Here is a 20,691-nt window from a genome sequence, read left to right as displayed (position 1 = left end):
ATCAGTCTAGACATTCTGATTATATCTATTTTTTTACAACCCTATATTAAGCAACAAGTTCTCAATCACCATTAATGAGCAGAAACATTGTGATGAAGTCCAACACACAGTAGTCCTTTACCTTTTCAGCGGTGCTAGTCCAGATCTGAGCGGTGTTGGACTCGGGGGCAGTGAGCAGGCTATGCAGCAGAGCAATAACCTCAGCAGCCATACTGTTGGCAACATGGCCACTGATAAACGGCCTGACAGGGTCCGACCTGTTCAAGATAAATTGAACACGCATGTTTAGGTGCAGTGTGACCACTACTCATTTACTGATGCCTAGAACTGAATGATGAAGAAATCATATATACAGGAAATTAATTCTTGTTTACTGACCTGGCCAGATCAGCATTCCTGTCCCTACACACGGCGGTCTGAGCCGTTTTCTTCTTGTCACCAGTGGTGACGCCTCCAGCGGCCTCCTGGGCTACAATCTCTACAGGTGGACCAACACTCACTATCAGACCAGACTGAGCCCACTTGTTGGCCTTCCTCAGGGCAGCAGATGCCTCTTCTGTGATCACTTCACAGCTGCCACTCTAGAGAGGGTTTGAAAAGGACAGCAGAGGTAAGGATGGCACTTGGAATAAAGCAACACATGGAACTTCTCATATTGTTAGTGTATGCTTTTTAAATTCTGGGAGAATTATATTTTATTCAGTAAAACGCTGACCTTTGTCATGTCTCTGTCCATCTTTACCACCTTTTCCATGTTTGCTCCAGTGCCGAGCCGAAAGGGACGTCCCTCTGAGCTGCTGCATTTTGGAGCGGACGGAAGAAAGCTTATGTGACAGAAACCCAGACTAAGCTCACGAATGTGAAATGACAAAGACATTTGGGGGCAAACTTACCTGAGAAGGGGTTGTAGAACCTCATGAGATGACTGGTCCTCTCTCTTGTGGATGAAGATTGACAGCTTGCCATCAACCGCCTCGCCCTCCTCCCCAGCATCCTCAGACTTCAGAGCTCCTTTGGAACTGGCTCGGGACAGACTAGTGTCTGGCTCAGAAGAGCTGGGGGAGAGGAGGGTCTGACAGCCTGGTAATGAAGGTAATATTGTAAATATTAATAATATAATAACGTCATTACTATCCAGCATTTAAATGTTTTGATTTGCTTCCAAGGGCCACCCCCTACCACACACACACACATCTATTTAGTACTCCTAGGTAAGAGAAACCAACCTGGTACGACATAGTCGGCCAGTTTGGCTAGCAGCAAGGCAGCAATGCGCGAGGCAGGGTCACTCGCATCTTGTTGCTCAGCATCTAGCGTGTTAATTGAGTAGCTCCACGAGGGTAGGGCCACGTTCCCACAGTCCTCCACACTCATGAGAGGCAGGGCAGCTCGGCATAGCTGCAGGATGATAAGCACCAGCTTTGGTGAAGGTCTCTGATCGAGCAGCAGAGACAAGAGCTTAGAAACACAAGCCGGTTGGCTCAGGATAGCTTTCCCTATGTGGCTCCTGGAATACACAACAAAGGAACATATACAAACATTGTATAGATACATACAAATATATACAAATAAATGATGATGTTCATACATGATGCAAACAAACGCATCGACCAAAATTACATGACAACGTTTTACCTGGAAAGGTCATTGAGCAGACTGAGCACATCCTGTAAGGCATCATTGCCTGCTGCCTGATTACCACAGCACTCTGTGGCTCTGGCCAGGTGATTCGTCAGCAGGCTGGACACCTGCCGTGCCAGACCAGAGTGCACTGCATCTGTAGACCCACCTTTAAAGAGGAGAAAAACAAAACATGGGTTATTTAGCTTCCATTACAACAAACTACTAACGTTCTACTAACTACTAACATATTGTGAGGTATATTGATACAAGCATAAATTACCTTCCACCTTCTCCCACTCGATGCAGCGGTTAGCCAGCACCTGGAAAGCAGCCCAAGCCATGGTGGCCACCTTCTGCTTTTTGGTCTGCTTCTCATTTGAGCTGCATTCCCTCTGACCACTTAAACTACACAGGCTGTCCATGAGCTGGACCAGACCACTCCGAACCAGGCACTGCTCTTCACTCCTGTGACAACGCAGATGACAGACATAGGGTAAGGAATCTGAGGGTTTAGTAATACAGAGACAAATTTAAAAAAAGAGAGGATGCAAGATGAATCATCTTGCCTGGTGTAGGGGATTGTGCAAAGCAAGCCAATACTGTTGGCACAAGCAATGGGGTAGCGAGCACATAGTGACACTACAGATGTCATGGTCTCCCCAAAGGCCTCCTGCACCTGCTCTACCATTCCACCACAGGTCAACTCCTCAATCCTGCACAGATGGAACACAAACACAGATAATATTGTAATATGAATACTACATTGCACACTCCTGTATTGTAAGTCAGTGTGTGTACCTAAGTATGTGTGTGGAGTAGGGCGTAATCATCGCTAGTGCATACAGTCTCCTCTTTCTTACCTTGGGCCACCTTGCAGTACCATAGTGACAGGCCCCACCAGGTGGGTGACGCCACCAACTCTGACAGCAGCAGTGAGCAACTCCCTCATATGAACAAGCGCCTGCTTCCGCGTGGTACCACGTCTCCATCGCGTCTGCGCAGCAGACAGAAAACTGCTGCTCGACACCTACAGAAATAACCGGTATAAAAAAGATCTCAATGTCAGACCAGAATTCACTTAAAGATTCTCATGCAGCTATGGCAACAAAAACATCACAATGAGTGATGAGTAAGAGACTTACAGCCTGATCAGGATTAGTTCCGATGAAGGCGAAGAGCTGCCCGAGCAGAACACTGTATGTTGGTTTGTCACGGCTGTCCTCGATGGCCAGAGACTGCAGCAGGGTAAATGAGCTGCTGCGATGACTAGTAGGGTGGTGTCGCCGCCTAAAAAAGGTTAAAAATAAATTCATCCCTAGTTCACTTTTATGATTCTCAAAAATGAATTAGATCAAACAAAAATAGACAAATACCTTTGGGGTGCGTGCGTAAACTCCAAGTCCTGGTTAGCGATCATCTCCAAGTCGGAGGGTGCCGACATGCTGCGGAGGAAGACCGGCTGCTTCACCATGGGGATCACTGACTTGGCGTCTGACACAGATTTGGAGGCTGGCACAAAACGATTGTGGAGAAATTAGACGAGAATCAAACTCACCGCTTTTTTGTCTGCCATGACTGATATCTTGGGGGCAACTAAAGCGACGACCAATCATGCATGTAAACTAACAAACACTGACCGAAGACAATAATGATTCACAGAAATAAAGCTGTGATACAATATATATATATATATATATATATATATATATATATATATATAATATATACGTATATATAAAAATTCATTAAAGTCAGACTTATGTATAAATTACATAACTGTACCCAGAGATACACAAGCTGATGGATATTTCAATGGTGCGAGTGTTCGACAACATGCAATTTAAACATCTGATTGAAGGAACAAATCTCTAATCCCAACCCTGCTGCCCAACTAGGTTAGTTATTAATAATGACTAATTAGTAACATAAGAGGACACATAAAAAGATTTACCTGGACCTGGTGTGCCAGTAGGTGTGGTGGTAAGGCTTCTGCAATGAGGAGCGATGGTAACATGGAGCAGCAGCTCAGTGCGGTTCAGCAGACTCTTCACCAGTGCCTTCGTTTTGGCCAGTGAGGTGCTACTTCTGTGATGCATGGTGTTCACCTCTTGAAAGAACTTCTCCCTGTAATTGCAGACATGTAATGTTACGACACAATCTGACCCATGACATCTGCTATTTTGATACGATATTTTGTTAATTACTTGCCTCAATGCGAGGACGACATTTTCCAGATCACTAAAATCGAGTGGGACCTCCTTCAGGGAGCAAAGTAGTTCCAGCTCCTTAATTTTGTTCTGTTAAACAAAAACAACAACAACATATTATGAATAGCAAAGCGAATGGTTGTGGTAATGGTATAATCTCCAGAGGAAAAGATAGTAATTGTGTGTAGAGCAGGAGTACCTCAAAGAAGTGGTAGTCGTGAAAGAAAGGAGTGTTGTTCTCCAGCTTTCCCTGCTGGGCCTCCTCTACCTCATTCTGCCACTTCTGTTCCAATTCTCCAACACTCTGAAAGTAACACCGGAGATAATTAAACACAGAAAGACTCCCACTATTAGTTTCTGCTCAGGCTGGTAGCCTGATCTAAACTCAGTTCCTCTCTTCAGCCTCATCCTTATTTTGATTCATACCTATTCTCTTGTTTTTAATATTACTCATTTTTCCAGGTTGTAATTCAATATACTGCCTAGGGTGCAAATATCTCCCCATTTTGTTGTCATGTCAGCAGAATCCTGGTGATTAAAGATATTTTAATTTAATGTAAATATGGCTTAGCTTTGCAACAACACCTTTTAATTCCCCATTAATAACATAGCCTGAGGCCAACAGGACAAACTTTATTCAACTATTGAAACTTTCTTTAATAACCTAATTAAAAAACAGTCAAGATAGCAAATACGCATAGTGTGCATAGTGCGTCTTCCACTAACAGTCAGCAAACGTAACTTACGCATGTTAATTGATAAAATCCTTACTGTGTTAACAGATGCTCACCTGCAGCTGACGCTCCATAGCGTTGATCTTCTTGAAGGTCTCAGCCATGATCTTACAGACCAGGTCGTACTCCTCCGCGTGGTCCTCCCGGTAATGGTAGTTGACAAGTGCCTGAAGGGCATCCACCAGGCTGAGGTGTTTTATGACACAGGACACTATAACCTCCTCCATAACATCTGGCCTGATGACCTCCCTTACAGAAAAAAATGTTATATTAAGATTATGAGAAAAATGATAAAGTGCTGCCTGGCTGGCAGCACTTTATCATTTTCTCAATGTTTTTACATCATTTTTATTTCTATGAACAGCGATGATGTACCCCGTGTACCGTGACGGCTCTCTTACTTGATGCTGGGACGGAATTGTGGCCGAGCCCTTCCAGACACCTCTCGTAGCCTACCCATGATGCCTGGAGGGAGGCGGATACGAGGCAAGTCAAAGTAAGTCCCTGGCATGAGGCCTGGGGGTGGGATGAGCACATCAGAGGGGTATGTGAACTCCCGATCCTCCTCAATAGTGAGCGGCAGAGGGGAAGGGCTGGGCGTGAGAGCAGGGGAGATTGCACCATTCGCTTCCACCTGCCACTGACACCTAAAGGAAGAAAAAACCTCTCATCAGTCTGTCATCTTGGCTGGCAGCAGTTTTGCTGTGTTAAACGAGGTACCACTGAAGAATGTCTACTAATTGTGGTAAATTTTATGCAACAATCACCAAGCCAAATTCTTTGTATGTGCAAACGTACTTGACATAAAACCGTTTCTGGTTCCGATTCTAATTCTTACATTGTATTATATTTATCACACTAGCAATCAATATCCCTTGGAGACATTTTGTGTCACCTTTGCAGCAGCTTCGAGCAGAGCAAATCCTGGCAGGCTTCCTCCTCTCTTGTCACCTCTGGCCCGTTGTAGAGAATGCGGAGCATTGAGCAGGCCAGCACTGACAGACCGAGGGCAAGGTCTGCCAGGAAGGGGAGGCCTCCAGAGACATCCTCAGATGACTCCTGAAAGCAAAAACAAATGGCATCTTCAGAATTAACTGTTGTTCATGTTCCACGCTGACTGCCAGTTTGATTCAACAACAGTATTACAGATGTTTGGGACATGCCAGTGCTGACATGTTTTACCTGAGCTCTGACGGTGCAGGAGAACCCCCACATGGCTTTATCGGGGGTGTTGTGTTCACGTCCACTCCTCATCTCAAAGGAAAACGTCACCGTGTCTCCTTCAACCTGAAACAGGACACAGACAAAATGTAGCTCTTCAAGACTGTATGGGCCCTGTGTGTTCACAGTGTATGTTTGTGCTAAACAGCTTCTTTTACCTTGACAAGGTCTTTGGGCCATCCTGTCCCCAAGACACTGCGACTGCCATATCCCAGAGTGTTCCCTCCATACTCTGTTACCTTACGACTGTTGGTGTTGGGACCAGCATAGATAACCAACTAAAATACCAGAGAATACATTTAGTGCAAAATATCCCCAAGAGGTGCTTTGCTATGCCTGCGATTGCACACAGTGTATGTAAGAGTTACAGGGGATGAAGGCCATTGGACACAGTGAATCATGAGAGTCAGTACCTTGTCATAGTCATACTGTGAGGAACAGCGAGAATCAAAACGAAGGTACAGACAGCGGGCCCCCGGGATGTGTACCGTCTCCTTGAACTTGTAATTGTCCCTCACAGGGTGCACCGTCTCTACCGTCTTCCCAGCAGCCCATGGGGCAGGGATCTTCAGCCCAGTCAGGAAACCAGGCTCCTCCCGCTCGTCAAGAATTCTAATATCAAGGATACAAATAAATAGAAACTGAGTTTGTGAGACACAAAACAGCTGGTACTTACGTTAGCCTAAGCTCTTCTATGTACATTTCTTCATTAAAATACTTAATTATGCAGCAAAGGGATCCAATATATAATCAGGCGGATTCAATGAGAATTAGTTGTGAACAGTCTCATGCTGGACCTTCAGAAAACGTACTTGTCATCAGCAGCACAGGCCTTCGCCCCCAGCCCAAGAGAACCACCCAGAGGTGGAGGCTCTTCAGTGAAAAGTGGAGATTGAGTCTTTAGCACTAGGGCAGTCTGGAAAACAGAGATTGGAAATAAATACTTGAACGATGACTACTTTTTGTATTCAAAAACCTTTATTGAATGCAAGAATTGCCTTTTGGACGGGCAAGACTCCAACCTGGCTGGTGTAGAGGACCAGCTGCACCAGCTGAGGCATGAGGGCGTCAGCGAGAGTGAGGGTCTGCAGGTTGGGGTGCATCAGAGAGGTGAGCAACACTGGCAGCAGGTGCCCAAGCATGGTGGCCTTCGTTACCTGTTCCAGGCCTTTCAACCTGAACAACAAGAAGAGAGAAGGTACAGATGCAATGTTAGGGGGATGAATCCAAGGCAAAAACAAGACAAGAAATAGGGACATTTGTAGAGGTAAAACAAAGCTCTGCATCCATAAATGATTTCTCACGCCCTCTTTTATTCTTTGTCAAGAGGCTGCAGCATTACCCAAATTCAGCTTTATCTTTAACAGTGAAATAGTGTATTAGAGCCAACTAAAAGAACATTATGTCTGGTTGTATTTTTTGTCAGTGACATGGTTTTATGATAAAACAGTTGACAACACAAATTAGCATCAATGGTCTGCTCATGCAATATAATAAAATAAGTAGTCGATTTTAAGAATGTATCCAGCACCATCATTTCCCGCCCTGAAAAGGTATCTTTAAAAAAAAGATGCAGTTAAAAGTTCACCTGGTTTCTCTGTCAGCGATGTCACTGTTAATGAGAGCTGTGGTCACCTGCTGCAGGGTCTCCAGCACTTCATCACATCCCACCAAGATCTTGGTTGCAAGGGATAGGATGCTGCTCTGCAGCTCCTGAGGACCACACACACAATATGCCCAAATTTACGTAACACGGCTTTCAAGATTTTCAACGATCATCATGCAATACCGAAGTTATACAAACAGAAGTTCTTTACTTTTATGTCTGCATATTGTAACAAACATTCTTATGAGCTTAATCTGAGCTGTTTGATTACATGAGACTGTTCCGCTTCCATCCTTTTATCAGTAGCCGTGATTAATGATAAGAAGAAGAAGAAACAACACATCCTTAGTTAGTATAGCACTGTTAACTAATATTATTATGAGTGCAATGAGCACAAATTACTCTGCAGTGCAGTAAAAGAACATTCATCTCCCGCTGCTCCGTTTGGTGGGTTGGTCTCTCATTGACAGACACACAACAGACTTCCACGTGCACAGAGGTAGGGGTATTTAAAGGGGGTGTTTACCTGTACCTTGATTGTTTCCCCTTGTATGGAGCTGTCACTGTCGTCGCCATCATCCGGGCGGATTAGAATGGTGTTACTGAGGAGGTGGTTCTGGACAGCCATGAGGTAGCGGAGACTAGGTGAGACCACCTACAGAGAGGGAAACAACATCTCTAGTTTGTACAAGTGCAATCTCACAACACATGTGATCTGAATAAACACAGATGAACTGATATTCATACTGGCACAGTGGAGAGCAGCTTCTGGAAGTCATCTCGGGCGACAGTCTGACATTTGGTAATGATGAGACAGGATTCCCGGACTACAGTCTTGAGGATACAGTGCAGCAGCTCATCATTCAATCTGCCAAAGAGAGAGATTTCTTTCACTTTGTGATTCACAAATATAGACCTACAGGGAGCGAACTTGTGTTTTTAAGCTATGCCATGACATTGTCCTGCACTGTTATCAAAGGCTATTAGAAGTGATACTGCACTCTTTAGTTACAGAATACCTGTAGTAATCCTCTTCTTCACTGCCAAATCTATTCTTCTGCAGTTGGTCTGCCAAGTTGGTGAGGATGACATCACGAAGTTGAGACAGGCCAGTGTTCCTTTCACCTAAAAATACACAGAATATTAGATAAATTCACCACAAAAGTTTAAATGGCAGTTATATCAAAATGTGTCTTTACGGTCATAGTCACCCTCAGTTAAAACCAGTTTCAGCAGTTTGTTGAGTTCAGCCTCCCCCTGATACAAAGTATTCAGGCCTGAACTACAGAGAGAGAGAGAGAGAGAGAGAGAGAGAGAGAGAGAGAGAGAGAGAGAGAGAGAGAGAGAGAGAGAGAGAGGAAGTAAACAAAGAAAGCCCAGGTGAATACCATTAAGATCACTGACATTTTAACTATTACTTCTGTTTGTATCCATTACACACATTAATTCCACATAAAGTCTATATACTGTACATGTGGAATTTCTGACTTACCTGATGGCCAGGCACACTTCTCTCTGAATCTCTGCTCCTATCTGATCCATTGGAGCCATGAGGAGCTGCCACAGGAGTAGGCCTGACCGACGCACACTCTCCCTATTCTTCTCTGACTGAGGATTGAAAAACCTAAACACCACCTGGACAGAACAGAGAAATAAAAACAACTCAAAAACACAGAAAATGGCTGAGTCATTTTCAGCAAAACTGTCCCCAGCTAAAGTGCCAACTGACCTGGAACACCACCAAGATGCAGCGGATGATGCACGTGTCTCCATTGACCATGGCCTTCTCCATGATGTCGCAGATGCTGCTAAAGTGACGGGCCTCGATGGGGTGCTGTTTACCCAGTAGGGCCCCCAGGGGCAGGCTGTTGCTGCTGGCCGCCAGCAGGTTGAGCTGATGGATACACATGGCACCTACATGATGAAGCAGCTGGTTGATCACCTCGCCAGTGGCCACAGTTTCCTCTGTGAAAGGACAAGTTTTGCAGAAGTTCACACAAGTTCTGACACAAACCTGATACAGAGAGCATCTGCTGGCTTCCAGGCTGTATTTATCTACCTTTGGGTTCTTTGATGACATGGCTGACACCGAGCCTATGGCACACATGATGGAAGGCTTGGTTCCCAGGATTGCACCACTGATCTATGTAATCACTGGAGCAGGTCCAGATCAAGTTGTTCAGTGCGTCATAACATGCCCCTGAGAAGCCAAAAATTACAGAATTATATGTCATTTAAAATGGCCATGCATTGTGTGACTGTCCTCTGCGAGCTTGACACATAAGAGTAGAATGAACCAAAAGCTGAGCTCACCTAGCCCCGCCACCTGGGCTCCTCTGCCTAAAGAACTGCCGGGCGCATCAATGAGGTCTGCACGGCTGCTGAACTGACCATCAGCCAGGTTAAACACCAAGCTGGAGGCTAATACTGATCAGAAATGTAAAGTTAGTGAATAAACTCATTCATTGTATAGTACAAATCACTGGGGGTTCTACAATAGATGTTCTTTACCACAACTTTTCATTAATTAGTCAATCACAAATAATGCAATTCATATTTTACCAGAGCTTTTTCACAAACAATGGAATGCGGCCGCTGATAGCGACATGAATTTCGCATCATTTGCAACCGCTATCTGCTCCGTCTCAAGGTCCGATTCACAAAAAGATATCGCGCTAATGATAGTAATAAACATGCCCTTAAAGTTTTGCAGCTGAGCGCAGTTTGCTTTTTCTGACTGCAGTCATCCACACGGCAAAGTGTAAATAAGCTTGAGGCCAATGGGGCGGGTGCGTGGGGTCAAGCTGAGCCAGAAGCGCTTCAACATGTGTGTCACTGCGCTCAGCGCTGGGCTTTGTGAATTGGAAAGTTTTTGCAATGAGGCTTAGTTGCATGGAAAAGGACAGATTGTGTGCTAAATTGTGCTTCATACCGAATTGAAATACGTTCACAGGAGCACAGAGACGCTATTTGCTCGGTAGCAAAGTTATGGCTGTATTTCACACTTTGCAGGTGCTTTGAGAATTCAGTGTTTTAGCGTCACAAAAGCCACGCAATCCTTTTGTGAATTCACCCCTTGAATGTTATGTACTATATGTATAATGAATCCTTACTGGACTTCATGCTGTAATCAGACTGTTATCAGAATATTTGTTATCCTCCAGCAGTCTCTGTAATATATCTTTACAATAAGTAAAGATTCCAAGTGTCTGTGTGTGTGTGCGCGCTCTTACTTTTGAGAGAGGACAGGCTGCTGGTTCCTCCAAATAGGGAGCGAGTGGCAGAGCTCCCAGATACACCAGGAGGTGAGACCAGCATCACTAGATAGGTTCCACACACATACATAGGGGTCTTTCTCAGGGTCTTCAGAGGGAGTCCACAGCTAGTGTTCACAGCTATGAAGGAGTTAAACAGAAAAGTGTCACCAGAAAGTCTTCTAATCCATATGTATTGCACATTAGAGCACATATGGTTTTTGGATGACTAAAAGTTGTGCTGATGAATTACCAGACTGCTCCTCTTTGACGGTGTTGGTGATTGCAGAGCCTGTGAGAGCAGCCAATGTGGCAGAATGGGAGGCCCGGAAGCGTGACATTCGACTCAAGAGAAGCTCATTCAAGCACTTTGAAGACTCGCCTTCCTTGCGAGTTAGAATAACCCTCTCCTGCAAGATGTCTGCAACACACAGCCCTGTCTGTGTCTGCACCATGGACATGGGGGGGGGGGGGGGGGGGGGGGGGGAGAAAACATCAAGGATGGAACACGGACATAAAAACCACTGTATATGGCAGGGCATATACTACTCACAGACAGGTGAAAGACATCCATGAAGACAGAGTGGCCTTTCTGTGTCTTCTCGTTGAGACTGGCTGGGGACCAGACCCAGTACAGGTAGGTCCCATCCGAGCAGAGGTGCAGCGTGGTCATGCTGCTGCCCACAGGGAAGTGGTGGGCTGGCATCGGCACAATCTGGCACACCTGAAAATCACACAGTGAGCAGAAGCCTCAGCTATGGCTGTGCTTGTCATTTCAACTAAGAGCTCGTTGAATTCTAATCACCGGCTTTCTTAAGGCCCCCATCTTTGAACAAATGTATACATTGTGGGCCTCCACGTCTTGTTTGTATGATCAAATCATTTTGCACACAAACACCAAGACCTACAATGTCTAATTTACCGAATGATTCAACATCGTGAAATGAAAGTCTACAGTACCTGGAGGGTGAAGGGGTCAATGACCTGGCACAGCTGATGAGGCTTGGCATCAAAAGAGGAGGGGCGGTGGAGGAGGCGACCGCTGCAGAACACCACCCAGCCAGGCTCCAACTCTTCATTTCGACAGTACACAAAACCCCTGCACAAACACAAACACAGAGCATCTATTTACGTGTACTAATGACGGTGGACCTTTTTTGTCGAAACCCCAATTCTTCCAACAGAGTCAAGCCTCTTGTTTACCCTGTTCAGTGCTGACAATGACAATTACATCCTTCAAGAAAAGAGTTGGCGTGCTAGTTCAAAGCTGTTGTGGGTCTACAAATCTAAATGTTTGCATTCAATTACTAAGAATTGTACTAATTGCTGTCGTATTTGTCCCAATGAGATGATTTCCTTTTAGAAATGTGTTCACCGTTGTTTTTTTAAGGAATCAAGAAAACAAGAGATATTTCTAGCATACAATTAACTCACAAACCTAAACCTAACACACGTATCTTTGAACTCTAAAAACACACTGGGGATCCTGCCACAGTGAGGCCTCTCCCAAATCAATCAGAGACAGTTAGGGAGGATGTGACTGTGTATCGCAGATAATGGTTTAAAAATGTCCAGGAAATAACAGTGTGAAGGGATGCGTAAGTGATAAGGGGAATTTTTAGTGTTCACACGCTCTTTCTGTCAGACGAGAAGGAGAGTCACATTACCTCAGTGTCCCGTGTAAACCAGAGCCCAGCTTGCTTAGTCCTCTCCCCGAGGAGTTGGTGGTATACAGGTAGAGCCCGTCTGTGGCGAGACAGCGGCCCAGGTCGGTGTCTGCAAGACGCAGAGACAAAAAAAGGATTCAATATAACGGCAACGACAGACAGATGACAGATAGTCGTGATGAAAAGTAGGGGGGCTATCAACGGGGGAGTGGAAGAAGTGAAGAGTGGAAGCAGAGAATTCGGGTGCTGAACAAGGTCAAGGCACCCGTTTGCTTTGCTGAGACAGATGTTTTTACCTTTACTCTCTGCTCCTCCAGCAGAATTATCAGGTGTAGGCAGCATGTCCTCAAAACCCCACGACACACTGTGTTTGCCCCCCAGAAGGCAGGACGGAGAGCCTGGGCCTCCTTCCAGGAGCAAAAGTCTGGAGCAGGAGAGATACAGGCTGGTTAAAACGTTGGGAAAGTTACTTATATGTCATTTGAAATGAGCTTGAATACCGCCCTCACCTGTACAGGACATCTGACACAGGGAGTTGGCCCAGATCACTTTGTTTCTGCAGCAGGTGAACCGTGTGGATGAAGGTCTTCAGAGATCCCCTGGAGAATAGTTTTGCACATTAGTCAGGAGGCCTCAGCATGAAAACACAAGTAAAAGCTCATTGTTAAGCATTTCTGGAACTGTAAGTGGAGCAATACTCTTGTATTATGGAGGGGATTCCATGTAATGTGCTGGGCATTAAAATGCTATGTTTAAAAAAAGAATCTGAATGAAAAACTCTTTTCTATTAGAATCCAGCAGAGAGAAGATTTTGCACTGCGACCCTCAGCAGGGTGTAATGAGCAACCTACTGACGTTTGTGCAGTGTTCATTTACTGCGTCGCCTCATCCAAGACTCAACTATTAACTGAATACGTTCAAGTCGTTCTAGATTCAAGGAGAAGATGTATGCGAGGAGAGGTCTGCTGAAATGATATTCTGACATTCTCTGGTGCAAAAGAAGGGAGGTTCGGAACTGCAGCTTTGAAAAACAGCTTCAACTGGGCATAAAAAGAAAAAAACAACGTTATATTAATTAATACAATGTCTATAGTGATTACATCACTTTTACTGCCAACAACCTCACATGCCACCAAACTTGTGTGGCAGCAATGGAGCTAAAACATGTAAACATTTCGACTTGTGTATCACCAACACGTCACAGTGTTACTGGGAAACTGGTACGATCCGGGGAACTCCTGCCATGTGCTGTCGTAAATGTATGTTTGATTCACTGATACATGTTCCACAGGCAACAGACACAGATGAGTCACGTGTCACAGTCCCCTTCTCCACCCGACTCTGTAAATATCTTATCAACAACTGACGTCAATGCACATGGCTACGCAGTCTTTTTGCTTACTTTGCCTTCTCACGATGTGAATTGTACAGCCGACCCCATCAGAGGTGAGGGGCGGTAAAGCCGATAGCTCTTTAATTAGCTCCCACTGTTGGTTGAAAAAAAGGGGGCTGGATGATTCCCCACAACAAAGAGCTCTGCCAGCCCGAACAGAGGCGGAACAAAGAGTGGAGAGTTCTGGTTTTGACACGTCAAGATCAGTTGTCACCAGCAGAAGTCAGAGTTCAGGCGCAAATGCATGAAAACAAGCACATTCGGCTCTTTTGCGGGCCAGGTGACAAACGCACACAAAAAATAATACATTGCCATTGAGCTGACAGAGTGCCCACTAATGTAAGTGTGTATAGAAATATCAATCAACAAGTTTTTACTATTGCATTCGGCCAGATCCTTCATGCAACATGTACCCTGAAGAGAGAAACTAATCAGTCGGTCACTTTAGCTTCGGCTGCCAGGAATAACTGACTCTCTGAATGCTTGTGAGTTTCTAATGAAGTAACTCAGCAGTGTTTTCACTGAGATACTTTCTTCTCCACTATATCTTAACTAGTGGTGTAACGGACATTATAACGTTATCACGATGTGTATCTCGTAAAATGTAGTGTTGGTGATAAACTTGAATGAATACAGTTGTTTGAAGATACATCATTAAAACCTTTTTGTTTTAATCCATAAAAATACAATCTTTTATTTCCTTATCATTTGAATTGTGTGTTTTTATGAAGAAAAAAACCCTAATATGTTACTATAACAAAGTAAAAGTATAACATTTAGAATTGTTGATAGTTTACACAGACTTCAGAGCAGTTTAAAAGATTTTTGGGATAGTGGCAAAAAAAAAAAAAAAATAGTCTGGAGCCTTGTAGACCAGCTGCTATAATCAAACAACAAGGGGATCTGTATCTGCCAATATGGATCATCAATGATCAGCAGTTAGTATCAACGGCAAAAAAACTTGATCAGGGATCTCTCAAAGTTATATTTGCTCCCATTTTTCTTTTGTGCTGATCCGAATCATGATCCGATCCGTGAGTTTATGATCCGTTGCACCACTAATCTCGACTGTATTTAATTCTCAATGAGTTCTTGTTACTTGTGTATAAAGTAACAATAGGCCTTCTGTAAAGAGTTTGGCTACTCTATTAACGCTTTACCGAATATTGTTGGTTCAATACACCGTCTACAACAGCCAACAGAGGGTTCCTAAGAATCAGGAAGGGAGTAAATGTATGGCCTCACCTGGCACAAGCAAGTGCCACAAGTGCCGCGGCAGCGTTTTCCCTCTGCCTGTGTGTGTGGAGGATCTGCGTCTGAGCATGGCCCTGCGGTTGGCCTGACTCCTTGGCACCATCTTCCAGCCAAGAGCAAAGCAGCCCCTCAAGGCCGTTGAGGCAGTCGGCGGGCTCTTTGCTGAGGCTGAGCGGCTGGCAATCCCGGAGGCAAGCCAGCAGCACCTCTGCCGTGACGCCGCAGAGCGCCGGGTCACTGCGGGTCTGCGACTGCAAAAGGGGAAAGACCAGCAGCAGGCCGACCCGGGAGGTGAAGGGCGCCTGCTCGGGTTGCTGCAGCAGACCTTGCCTTTTGAGGAGGGCCAAGGTCTCCTCGTCGGCCCCTCCGGTGCCCTCTCGCTCCTGCTGCTCCTCCAGGGCCAGCTGCCGCTGCGCCCCCCACAGGCCACGCAGAGCATTGAGACGGTACTCCAGCAGCCGGGCATACGCGTTGCTCTGATTCCCACAGACGGCACGCAGACGCTCAGCGAGCTCTACAGGGTTCTTCGTCTCAAATGTTAGAATCTGGAGGACAGGGGAAGATAGCAGGGACGAAAAGAAGGAACAAATAAAGTTTACTTTAACAGCAGTCAAGATTGTGACAATTTGTCTGAGATAGCAGACATACACACCATGTGATTACTGGTCTGGTCTCTCTAATGCAAATTAAGTTTTCCACTTCAGAGTGAATATTCAAATATAAAATAAGAGCTAAGCAGTGGAACATTTGAATTTAACTGACAAAGACTTGAATTTGGGCTTGTGTTCTACTTTACCAGATTGACCTCACATTTGGCTTTATCCATAGTCTGTATGCTGAAACAGCAAGGAGATGAAAGTCATTTTAGACAAAACAACAGGTAGAGATGGTCTACCACCAGTAGTCCACATGGTATATTACGTTGTAGGCTAATATGCAGTCAATTATTTTGTAAAAACTAAGTTAATTATGTCTTACATGGCTATAATCCATCAGTAGATCTTCCAGTATTTCCAAAGTACAACTATGAATCACCTCCACAGAATAAACTCTGGTGTCTACAGTTCCTTGTACTGTGAAATATTGCTCAGAGATAGCACGGCACATTTGAGGTAGCCTATCACGAGTGAAACAATGTGCTTCATGTGCACTTAGGCAGCATTTCAGCTATTGATTACACTCTGTGGCCCAAGAATCATGGACTAGAAAAGAATCCATTATACCATTTAGCAGGCACAATCTGTATTGATTCAATTTCAGAAATGCTACTAATGTTACAGTAACACGCCTTGACTGGATGCTGGGCCTTCTCCACCTTACTCTGCAAAACACCGCTTATGGGTAAAAATAGTTGGCATCACAACACCTACGAACACAGCACTGAATGACCAAACCAGTGAGTCTTGAAAATAGACGCAGAGAGAAACAGAACATATCCTAGAATAAGAGGAAAGACCTATGATTTGGTGTGAGCTTTGATCTACTATACACAGGAAGGTTGACAACAACAAACATGGCTGCTTTATTTATATGCAGATGTGCTATATACATGTGAAAATGGCCAGATTTCTCTACCATTAGATATGATTTTGACTTTCTATATTTGGACGGGCACGATCCCGTTTCCAAAAAGTTTTAATTAACATGCCAACCTAATAAGTCAAACCCACATTAGGCTACATGTTAGCGTTTGTGCTCAGGTTAGATGATCTGAGGGATCCTGGGGACATTATCGTGGGCATAACGTAACCACACTTTGTATTTCATACTGTAGGCACCAAATCCATCGTATATATGGAAGTTGAACATTTTGACTTCATAAAACGCCATATGTCCAATGTCTTAACAATTTAGTGTTTCTTGTTGTAGGTCACCATGACTGGCACTGTTAGAATACAGTGAAAATTAAACACTGCCTGCTAGTTTAGATGTTTAAAAGTAAAAAGCAGCCCTGAATTCATGCTGCTAAACCAAACAGTGGTGCTCTCAACAGCATCTTGTGCATTTTCACAAAAGAAAAGTCCAGCTGTCAGTTATCCTGCCTTAACCAGTAAATCAACATTGGTTCTTCAGAAGCTGCGTCACTGCATGCATGTTATTCATTTTTACTAAATGAAAAAACAGCGGGTGAGGGGTTCAAACCCTCCCATTCACAGTCATTAATTAACCAGTGGTTTGTCATCTGTCAAAGCTGCTGATTGAACATATGTACTTGTACTAGGACAGCATGTGGCTGATGGCTGAATAGTAAAGTAGCCATCTGCAGCTGTTAGTACAACTCGTGCTGAATATGATGTGGCATTGAATTGTAGAATAACAAGCTGGTTATTAATAGCACCAGTTAAAACAATTGGTCAATAGGTTAGGTGAAAAGAGATTATGCTCTAGTAACACAACCAGCTGAATTTGTACAGTTGAACGCACCACATTGTAAACATTAAATCTAGCAGGCAGTGTCTGTTGAGGAGCACAACACGCCTTACACCAACACCAGGGAACTGTGCCAACTTTCCACTTCTCCGATCACATAGCTATGAGCTCGACTACTGTTATAGCATAGCCTTCTCTAACAAACATTATATGGAATATTAGCACAATAACAATATTAATTTCTTCAGGATATTAATTTTCATTTTGAGTGTTTTAGCTTGCTTTATGTTGTCCGCAAAACAATTATTTAAAAAAGACATTTGTGCTTCTAAGCCAGGAATTTGCCAGTTGTCGGCTCGAAGTTTCCATCAGCATCACTGTAAAGACTCCACAATCTAGCAACATAGGCACGTCCGGTTTTCGAGATTTTGCCTTCAAAATAAAAGCCTATATTCCAGATAAACATCCACTGCACTTTAGGGTACATTATACATTTACACTGAAAGTGAGATACTTTCTGCTTTGCACAAGGCACAAAACTAAAATTAGGGACAACTTAATGAATACAACAATAACAATATAGATTTGTTTTAGGTATGAAAAGCTCACACCGGTCATACACAGCATATACCTAACATCCATCATGTGACATAACATTGCTTCTTTGTGTTTAGGGAACAAGAGTTCAGGGCATGGGTCATGACTGCGATTTTGTATGATACCAACATACTTAAGCGGTCTCCACACTGCCATTGGAGGATCCAAAGAGATGTTCACTGTGTGGTGCAATCTGAGAAGTTGCCAGTCTATGAAAGCTGCTGCACTGGCACTACTAATAAAGTTGAAGCTTTGCAACTGAGGTACAGCGACTACATGCAATTGGGTGATTGCCACCTCGTATATTTTGGAGGAGATGACAGGAAATGATCTGACAGTAGTCGTCTCCTTGACAGTGGGCCAATAGCATACAAGCAGGAATCTTGCTAACGTTAGCCCTGCCGTTGTCACTTAGTTAGGGTGTGTTGCAGCTCGTCAGTGAAAACACATGAAACACTTTACGTTCAAAGAAACATAAAAAAGACACCCGTATGCCTGTGTGAGATGGCATTCACCCACCTCTTGCTCGGTGTCCCCCTGCTCCGACACTCCAATTTCACTGGGCAGCTCGGCCAGATCTGTGACCCGAATGAGTCCGTCGTGGAGGAAAATGGTCTCCTCCTTCACCGAAAGCCACTGGGACGAATCCACAGCCCCGGAGCCCATCGCTCTCTCCTCCGACAGTGATGCCAAAGGGGTCGAACATTAAAAATTCAGTGACAGAATGACAGAAACGCCCTAGTTCGCCTGCTAGCGAGCAACAATAACAAAACTGCCGCCCTCTTATCTGACAATAGTGTTTGACGGGGCAGGCTGAAACGTTAGTGCTACAAGGTGCGAGCTAATAGGGCAGCCAAGCAACGAACAGACAGTTGTGGCAGTTCCTCTTCGCATAGCCTGGGTGTTCGTGTCGTGCTAACGGTAGCTGCTAGCTGTCTGGCTCGGTTAGCTGGACGCGATGCTAACTTACCGTAAGGTATCGTTATAACGTTACCGAGCAGAGTGGGCGTGACACCCGAACTAAATCCGTTATTGCGCCGCACCGTTAATACGAGTGTCTTTTCGGGACGAAGACAGCATCTGTAGTGAGCTCATTTCACAGCACAAGTGTGAACGCAAACAGCTTCGCTAACGGCCCGGGCGTTGTGTCAGTGGCTGGAGAAGATAATGAGAGTCTCCCACCTGTCAGTGCGACGCCATGTTTCCAAGGCCAACTTGCGGCTCCCAGCATGCACCGCGGGCCAGAATAAAAGCTGTCAAAAATTCACGAGTTGATTTTGGTGTCTAACAACACATACATGTAATAATAACACAAGGGGCAATTATCATGTATATTAGAGGTTTGTTATACAATTGTATAATAAACCTCAAGGTTTGGAGGAGGAGTCATGGTGACCTGTATATTTGCTGTCTGTAGTAAATATTTGACCACATTTTAGAGATACATTATTGCACTTAACTATGTCATCCTTGATATTGAGCTGTGGGACACTACATGAATTCTTTGTTTTTTTATCAAATAATCTAAACGTTTACAGAACAGTGAGAAGTTAAAAATCTTTGAGGTGACAACTACGGTCTGTTTTTACTTGCCTATTATCACTATAAAAGTGTACAATCAGGTAAAAGCAAAAATAAGTGGAGAAAAACATTTTTATATTTTTAACATCAGAATATAAATCTTTATTGAGCCTATGACAAAAAGAATACCATAAAATTGGGACCCCTAAATTCTGACACCTGGCCCTGGTGACATTTTTTGGGAGGTAAATATCTGACGATTGTCTCGTTTCACAGAGATGGATCTTTGAATTTATTTCAAACAACTGATGTAGCCAATTTCCATATCATACCTTTTAAATAAGAATACATGACTAAAACACTGATGCAACACATTGTAAGAGCTAGATTTCATGAAATGAAATGGCAGATGAGGTTCACATTGTACTGGTAGTCTTTACAAAGAGATTTTGGATCAAGGATGTTTTATCAAAGTAGCAAAACATATACTTCTACATCACAAAATGAGAGTATATCACACGACATTGAAGTGTTACAATGTTTGTTTCCATTAATAAATGTGTATTGCTAAGGTTGTACATTAAACAAAGAATTTGGTGCTGCATTTTTCTCATATAGGATTATGATTACTGGCTGGTTGTGGGTTGTTTTGGAAAGCAATGTGGATCTAGTTATTTTTCCTTACTCAATCAACATGCAGTGCAGGTAATAACACGCCACTCTGTGATCATTTGGGAAAATTCTCATGACACACAATTTTAATCTCGAACTAAATTTAAACAGAAGCAAAAATAATCATTTTCAATGCACAATCTGATGTTTTCAGTTTTTATTGCAGTTCTTTATAAATATACAAAATGTACATCAATGGCATACTTACAAATATTTCATATTAAAGAGTTTGAGTCCCATGTCTTCTAACACACTGCCATTTAACACCATCAGAGAGAAACAAAAAACTCTGCATGAAAAAAAAAGCATATCAAATTCATTGTTGCTATTAACAGAAGCTTAGTTTAAAATCATGTGAGCTGTGCCACAACATCAGCTTCCCTTATCAGCCTCAGGCATCGCTTATAAAGACGAGTAGGGATGCCTCTTCTTCTGTCATTGCCTGAATTTTGCACCCCAGCAGTGTCTTTTTCCTCCATCATACTAAGTGCTTGAAGTAGGTCAGAGGCTTTAGAGAAGCCTCCACAGCTGGAAAAGAAACATAAAAAGTGTCAGAAACCAACCTGATAATC

The 20,691-nt window shown here is 43.8% G+C and overlaps 1 protein-coding gene across 6 annotated transcripts in view; it reads right to left on the bottom strand.

Moving 5' to 3' along the window:
* hectd4 (HECT domain E3 ubiquitin protein ligase 4) overlaps positions 1-19,145 on the bottom strand; it is a 35,156-nt gene extending 16,011 nt beyond the window's left edge. For 2 of the 6 annotated variants that reach the window (XM_076104251.1, XM_076104253.1), the window contains exons 1-39: positions 18,446-19,145; positions 14,951-15,504; positions 12,822-12,911; positions 12,609-12,736; positions 12,313-12,421; positions 11,606-11,744; positions 11,199-11,369; positions 10,899-11,091; positions 10,625-10,786; positions 9,705-9,818; positions 9,451-9,591; positions 9,121-9,356; positions 8,884-9,026; positions 8,603-8,673; positions 8,411-8,516; positions 8,139-8,259; positions 7,918-8,046; positions 7,374-7,498; positions 6,784-6,961; positions 6,598-6,701; positions 6,199-6,397; positions 5,944-6,063; positions 5,747-5,851; positions 5,460-5,623; positions 4,966-5,211; positions 4,621-4,813; positions 4,030-4,134; positions 3,575-3,920; positions 2,997-3,132; positions 2,766-2,910; positions 2,484-2,650; positions 2,190-2,336; positions 1,904-2,088; positions 1,636-1,789; positions 1,227-1,507; positions 894-1,080; positions 716-797; positions 379-581; positions 122-257 (exon numbers count right to left, since the gene is read on the bottom strand). In XM_076104251.1, coding sequence (XP_075960366.1) covers positions 122-257; positions 379-581; positions 716-797; positions 894-1,080; positions 1,227-1,507; positions 1,636-1,789; positions 1,904-2,088; positions 2,190-2,336; positions 2,484-2,650; positions 2,766-2,910; positions 2,997-3,132; positions 3,575-3,920; positions 4,030-4,134; positions 4,621-4,813; positions 4,966-5,211; positions 5,460-5,623; positions 5,747-5,851; positions 5,944-6,063; positions 6,199-6,397; positions 6,598-6,701; positions 6,784-6,961; positions 7,374-7,498; positions 7,918-8,046; positions 8,139-8,259; positions 8,411-8,516; positions 8,603-8,673; positions 8,884-9,026; positions 9,121-9,356; positions 9,451-9,591; positions 9,705-9,818; positions 10,625-10,786; positions 10,899-11,091; positions 11,199-11,369; positions 11,606-11,744; positions 12,313-12,421; positions 12,609-12,736; positions 12,822-12,911; positions 14,951-15,504; positions 18,446-18,592 — 6,462 coding nt within the window. In that variant the 5' untranslated portion in view covers positions 18,593-19,145. The remainder of the gene's footprint in view (positions 1-121; positions 258-378; positions 582-715; positions 798-893; positions 1,081-1,226; positions 1,508-1,635; positions 1,790-1,903; positions 2,089-2,189; positions 2,337-2,483; positions 2,651-2,765; positions 2,911-2,996; positions 3,133-3,574; positions 3,921-4,029; positions 4,135-4,620; positions 4,814-4,965; positions 5,212-5,459; positions 5,624-5,746; positions 5,852-5,943; positions 6,064-6,198; positions 6,398-6,597; positions 6,702-6,783; positions 6,962-7,373; positions 7,499-7,917; positions 8,047-8,138; positions 8,260-8,410; positions 8,517-8,602; positions 8,674-8,883; positions 9,027-9,120; positions 9,357-9,450; positions 9,592-9,704; positions 9,819-10,624; positions 10,787-10,898; positions 11,092-11,198; positions 11,370-11,605; positions 11,745-12,312; positions 12,422-12,608; positions 12,737-12,821; positions 12,912-14,950; positions 15,505-18,445) is intronic. The other 4 variants (XM_076104254.1, XM_076104255.1, XM_076104252.1 and 1 more) reach the window with 2 other exon arrangements.
* Positions 19,146-20,691: the final 1,546 nt, after the last annotated feature.

The sequence above is a fragment of the Anarhichas minor genome, unplaced genomic scaffold, assembly GCF_050575085.1.
Source record: "Anarhichas minor isolate MPS153535 unplaced genomic scaffold, ASM5057508v1 ptg000030l, whole genome shotgun sequence".
Lineage (NCBI taxonomy): Eukaryota > Metazoa > Chordata > Actinopteri > Perciformes > Anarhichadidae > Anarhichas > Anarhichas minor.
Note: the sequence above shows the minus strand (reverse complement) of the source record. Positions and strands in the feature narration are given on the sequence as shown.